At 39.7% G+C, this 6793-nt stretch overlaps 1 protein-coding gene across 1 annotated transcript in view; it reads left to right on the top strand.

The window, feature by feature from the left end:
• CNGA1 (cyclic nucleotide gated channel subunit alpha 1) overlaps window positions 1-6561 on the top strand; it is a 45644-nt gene extending 39083 nt beyond the window's left edge. Inside the window, 3 exon segments of the mRNA XM_017860642.1 lie at window positions 299-406; window positions 1581-1687; window positions 5153-6561. Coding sequence (XP_017716131.1) covers window positions 299-406; window positions 1581-1687; window positions 5153-6561 — 1624 coding nt within the window.
• The last annotated feature ends 232 nt before the right edge of the window (window positions 6562-6793 follow it).

Here is a 6793-nt window from a genome sequence, read left to right on the forward strand (position 1 = left end):
AAAAATAAAAAAATAAAATAAAAGTAACAATAAAAAAAGGCAGTTACAAGGGAAAAAAAAAAACTTAATGTATGCTTTAATGTAAGACTGGTCATTTCATTATTTATCCACCCCTCACTAACCACTTTCTTATGATTAATGCCCTTATTCCATGCTAATCTTCCCACTGCAGAGTGAGCTTCTCCAGCTGACTTCCATTTCATTAATTGTGGTTGATGGGCATAACGATGTTTAATATGGTAAATAAAAATGTTCTTGCATCTTGGTAACTATCCCCTTTATTTCTAATTGCTGCTAGGGAGAAGAAGGAAGTTGTGGTTATTGATCCTTCAGGAAACACATATTACAACTGGCTGTTTTGCATCACCTTACCTGTTATGTACAACTGGACAATGGTTATTGCCAGGTGTCTATAATTTTTTTTTTGTGTGTGTGTGTGTGTGGATCTCACCCCATTTCTAATTTCCAAGTTCACTGACTAAACAATTTGACTTAGAGCCTTTTAGGACACACTACCTTTCTCTACTGCAGGTGGTAAAGAGAGGCTAGATTATACTCAGTGTGTTTTCCTGGAATCAGGAGGAGGTGCTTCAGTTCTCAGTATAACTGGGTCTCCAGTACTGGGATGCTTGGAGGGGTCAGGGGAAGACTTTTCTTTTTAAAATTTTTTAGCTTTCATTTTAGGTTAGGGGGTATATGTGCAGGCTTGTTGTATAGGTAAACTCATGTCACAGGGGTTTGGTGCACAGATTATTTTCTCACCCAGGTATTAAGCCTAGTACCAAATAGTTACTTTTTCTGCTTTTCTCCTTTCTCCCACCTGTCGCTCTCAAATAGACCCCAGTATCTGTTGTTGGAGGGGAAGACTTTTAAATTTTTGGTTGTATAATAACTTAATTAGAACATTGGGAGAAACTATTTTCTTTGGCCTATGAGAAAAAAATGTTGCCAATAGTGGAAAAAGATCAAGAATTCAGTGTCTTTTAGATGGTAAACATCTCCCTCATCCAAGACCAAACACAATTTCCTAAAGCATTTTGGGTACAGATAGTCAATACGAACCAGGTGATCAATGTGTTTCACCCAATATATTTTGATTTTAGTTTTTGGCCATTTATTTTTTAAATTTATTTAAAGTTTTTTTGTACAAATTTATGGGGTACGTGTGAAATTTTGTTACTTGTATATAATGCATAGTGATCAAGTCAGGGTATTTAGGTTGTCCATCACCCAAGTTCAATACATTTTTGTTATGTACAGTCTGTTAATCAAACATTGAATTTATTCCTTCTGTCTTACTGTATACTTGTACCCTTCAACCCACTTATTCTTATTGGATGATTTTACAAAGCTGACTAGCATCATGGAAAGGATGTTGGAATTCAGAAGTGTGAGGATCAAAATCCAACCACTCAGGGAAAGTTTCAGGAAAGCCATGGTTGATTAAAGGACTCTAAGGACCTCTCCTCGCCTGAGTGTGCTGTGCTTCTCACCATGATAAAGAAAATATACAAAGAGAACTTTTACTTAAATTGGCCCACATTTCTTTTTTATTTATACAGGTATTTCTTTTTTTACAGAGCATGTTTTGATGAACTTCAATCTGATTACCTAGAATACTGGCTCATTTTAGATTACGTATCAGACATAGTCTATTTAATTGATATGTTTGTACGAACAAGGACAGGTAAATATGTTCCGTTTTGAATATTTTAAAATTTTATGCTTTTATCTCTGGCATTGTAATTTGACATTTCCTAATCCAAGTATTCTTCAAAGTAAACCCACAAAAATCTGTTCTAGAGAAAAAGGCACAGGTGAAAGCAAGAGTCACGATGTATAAACTCACAGGCTTAGATGACTCCAGCTGATTCAGAGGAAGTTACCAGGCAACCTTTTGACAAGTAGATGAGGCTTTCCTCCATTATCTTGTTCATTGGTTTTGTGTCAGGCGAGAGGAATAGAGAGAGCAGAAATATTCTGCCAGTTATAGGGGAAAGAGTAATTGCTACCTAACAGGGAGATAAATTAGAGTCATGGGGAAAAATGTCATTGTCCTCAGCAGAGCCATATTCAAAATTTTATAAGAAGGAGGAAAAATGCATTTAGCTCAGCTTTGTGGTTTATGATGAGATGTTATTGACCAGAGGGGATAGCTTCTGAAATATTTCTGTTAAGTAGGTAGAAGCTGATTATTTCTACACCACTCTTCACTCGCAAATGTAACCGGTATACACAGACTATAACTTTTAAAGAATCATTATGTAAAATCGAACATTCTCTAAATACTAGTATCCTGGAACAATGCTCCACTCGCTCTGTCATATTTGTAACTTTGGTAGCCAGTTTAGGAGAAGGAGCAAATCCCTTTCCTAGTGTAATGTATCAGATGGCTGAAATGCTGGGTTTAAAACACACAAGGCCCATGGTAACAGCATAGGAGGGAAGATCCCAAGTGTCTAAGGGAGCAAGAATGATAGATGAAAATGCAACCTCAAGGGACACTTATGCTTCACATTGACGGGGTAAGGCAAGAACATGCAAAATAGACAGCACAGGGTAAGTACCCAAGCATCCAGGGTAGGGCTGGGATTCTGACAAGGCAGTGGCATGGGCTATTAGACACATTGCTAGTGTGTTCAGGAAACCTTCTACGAACTGTGTATGGTGGGGAAAAAAACAACAACGCATTGTATATTACTACACTCTCAATACAATACACTTCTGGTCTCCAATATGTATGTGGCGTTTCCTCTACACACCAAGCAATTCTGTAACACCAGCTGGGTTAAAATTTAACTGAATTTGCATACTCACGGGAGTTAGAATAGGCCTCACAGGTTAAGAGCTCAGTCTCCCAAGATGATCCCCCACTTCAGATGCCAATCGTAAGTCTCAGGTTGTGGCTTGTGCTTCTGACTGACCAACTATATATTGGGGTTCCCACAGCTCCCTCGTGGGTCCAGTAATTTGCTAGCACAACTTGCAGACCTTAGGAAAACACGTTTACTGCTTTATTATATCAATAAAGGATATGATACTGGATACCGATGAAGAGCCAGATGAAGAGATACATAGGGCAAAGTTGGGAAGAGTCATGAGAACAGGGGCTTTTGTCCCCATGAAACTGGGGTGTGGCACCCTCCTAGTTCATAGATGTGTTCACCAACCTGATAATGCTCTAAACCCCATAATTCAGGGATTTTTATAGAGGCTTCATAATGGAGGCGTGATGGACTATTAACTCAGTCTCCAGTGCTTCTCCCTTTCCTGGATGAAGGAGGTTGGGGTAAAAGTTCTCCTTCCTTCCCTCCTTCCTCCTCCCTCCCTCCCTCTCCCTCCCTCCCCCTCCCCCTCCCTCCCTCCTTTTTTTCTTTCTTTCTTTGCTTTCTTTCTTTCTTCTTATTCTTTCTTTCTTTCTTTCCTCCCGTCCTCCCTCTCTCCCTCCCTCCTCCCTCCTTCTTCCTTCGCTTCTCTTCCTTCGCTTCCTTTCCTTCCTTCTTTCTTCTTTCTTTCTTTCTTCTTTCCTTTCTCGGTTGCTTGACTTCTTCCCTCCTTCCCCTCTGCCGCCACCTACCTTCGCTTCTTTCTTTCTTTCTTTCTTTCTTTCTGGCGTATCTCGGTTCTTTCGTTTCTTCCTTTCTGTCCTTGCGCGGGATCTTTCTTGCTTTCTTCGTTCTTCTTCTTTCTTTTTCTTTCTTTCCTGTCCTTCTTCCTTCCTTCCTTCCTTCTTTTTCTCTTTCTTTCTCTTTCTTCTTTCTTTCTTTCTTTCTTTCTTTCTTTCTTTTTCTTCTTCTTTTCGTCTGTTCTTTTTCCTTTTTCCTATCCTCTCCTCCTCTCCCCTCTCCCACTTGCTTTCTTTCTTCTTTCTTTCTTCTTTCTTTCTTTCTTTCTTCTTTCTTCTTTCTTCTTCTTCCTTTCTTCCTTTCTTCCTTTCTTCCTGTTCTCTCCTTCCTTCCTTCTTCTTCCTTCCTTCCTTCGTTCCTTCTTCCTTCCTTCCTTTCGTTATTAATAATCATAGAGACTTAGGCTAGCCTCAAACTTCCTGCAGGCAAGGATACTCCTGCCTTAGCCTTCCAAACGGCACTGGATGTATAGGTGTGATCCACTGCACCTTGGCCAGAAACAAAAGACATTTCTATCACCCCAGGGATTAACATCAAGGGGATAAGAGGTCTCGTTCAGGAACCGGGGACAAGAACCCAAATACCACAACAAAGATGGGCCTTAGGGCTGGGCTCAGTGGCTCAATACCCTGTAATCCAGCACTCTTGGAGTCCAAGGCCAGTGGATCACTCGAGGCAGGGAAGAGTAGGGACCAGCCTGGCCCAATTGGTGGGAAACCCCGGCGGTGTCTCTACCTAAAGTTACAAAAATTAGTGCGGTGTGGTGGCACCGTGCCATTGTAGTACTAGTACTCAGGAGGCTGAGCAGAGGAATTGCTGGAACCCAGGGAGCAGAGGGTTGTGTAGCAAGATGAGCCCAAGATGAGATTGCCACTGCACATCCAGCCTGGTGACAGAGGCAAGACTGCAGACTAAAAAAAAAAAAAAAAAAAAAAAATCAGTTAGTACCATATTGCTTAGGAAATTACAACGGTTTTTAAGAGTTACTGTGCCAGGGACCAAATATATATATATATAATATATACATATATATATATATATATATATATATATATTTATCTCACAATATCACAAGAACACTACTCATAAAAGGAATGGCTTTACCTGGATGGAGATGATAGACCTTGAGAGATTCATACACTTTCACTTTTTCACTTACAAAATTTTACTTTTTTTGGGGGGGGAGACAGGGTCTCACTGTTGCCCAGGCTGGAATGCAGTAGTGCTATCATGGCTCACTGCAGCCTCGAACTCCCAGGCTCAAGTGATATTGGGTCTTAGCCTCCTAAAGTACTGGGATTACAGATGTGAGCTGTCTGGCCAAAATTTTACCTTTTATTTCTGCAGCAGAATATTTTCTACAGCCACAGGTTGATTGATATTTGTATTTTATTACATTGTTAAAGTCATATTTATTGAAAATGAGTTTTTCTTTTGACCTCAACAAAGTTAATTGACAGTTACTTCACAAAATTCACAATTACATAAAAGGAGAAACACTGAATTTATTTTATTTTTTATTTTAGGTTACCTAGAGCAAGGACTGCTGGTAAAGGAAGAACTTAAACTCATAAATAAATATAAATCCAACTTGCAATTTAAACTTGATGTTCTGTCACTGATACCAACTGATTTGCTGTATTTTAAGTTAGGGTGGAACTATCCAGAAATCAGATTAAACAGGTTATTACGAATCTCTCGTATGTTTGAGTTCTTCCAGAGAACAGAAACAAGGACAAACTATCCAAACATCTTCAGGATTTCCAACCTTGTTATGTACATCGTCATCATTATCCACTGGAATGCATGTGTGTACTACTCTATTTCTAAAGCTATTGGATTTGGAAATGATACATGGGTCTACCCTGATATTAATGATCCTGAATTTGGCCGTTTGGCTAGAAAATACGTATACAGCCTTTACTGGTCTACACTGACTTTGACTACCATTGGTGAAACACCCCCTCCCGTGAGAGATTCTGAGTATGTCTTTGTGGTGGTTGATTTCCTAATTGGAGTGCTAATTTTTGCTACCATCGTTGGTAACATAGGTTCTATGATTTCCAACATGAATGCGGCCAGAGCGGAATTTCAAGCAAGAATTGATGCTATCAAGCAATATATGCATTTTCGAAATGTAAGCAAAGATATGGAAAAGAGGGTTATTAAATGGTTTGACTACCTGTGGACCAACAAAAAAACAGTTGATGAGAAAGAAGTCTTAAAGTATCTACCTGATAAACTAAGAGCAGAAATTGCCATCAGTGTTCACTTAGACACATTAAAAAAGGTACGCATTTTTGCTGATTGTGAAGCTGGTCTGTTGGTGGAGTTGGTCTTGAAATTGCAACCCCAAGTCTACAGTCCTGGAGATTATATTTGCAAGAAAGGGGATATTGGACGAGAGATGTACATTATCAAGGAAGGCAAACTCGCTGTGGTGGCAGATGATGGAGTCACTCAGTTTGTAGTATTGAGTGACGGCAGCTACTTTGGTGAGATCAGCATTCTTAATATTAAAGGGAGCAAAGCCGGCAATCGAAGAACTGCCAATATTAAGAGTATTGGCTACTCAGACCTGTTCTGTCTCTCAAAAGATGACCTCATGGAAGCTCTAACTGAGTATCCAGATGCCAAAACTATGCTGGAAGAGAAAGGGAAGCAGATTTTAATGAAGGATGGTCTACTGGATCTAAGCATTGCAAATGCTGGCAGTGATCCTAAAGATCTTGAAGAGAAAGTTACTCGAATGGAGGGCTCAGTAGACCGCCTGCAAACAAGGTTTGCCCGAATCTTGGCTGAGTATGAGTCCATGCAGCAGAAACTGAAACAAAGATTAACCAAGGTTGAGAAATTTCTGAAACCGCTTATTGACACAGAATTTTCAAGTATTGAGGGACCTGGAGTAGAAAGTGGGCCCATTGACTCTACATAGAACTGAAAAGCTGGTCATTGACAGGGACACGCCTCATGATCCTTCTGATCTTGTGACTGACATCAAGTAAAACTTAAAAGAAGAGGAAGACTCAGTTGGGAAATTTTTCTATGAGGAAAGTGTGCTTTGGTGCAAGGTACAAGGCCCACACCCTCTCTGAGAGATACTATGATTAAAAAAGCTTTATATCTTGGGATTTTTCACAACTGATAATGTGCAAAGATATAAACTG

The sequence above is a fragment of the Rhinopithecus bieti genome, unplaced genomic scaffold, assembly GCF_001698545.2.
Source record: "Rhinopithecus bieti isolate Rb0 unplaced genomic scaffold, ASM169854v2 scaffold_56550, whole genome shotgun sequence".
Classification (NCBI taxonomy): Eukaryota; Metazoa; Chordata; class Mammalia; order Primates; family Cercopithecidae; genus Rhinopithecus; species Rhinopithecus bieti.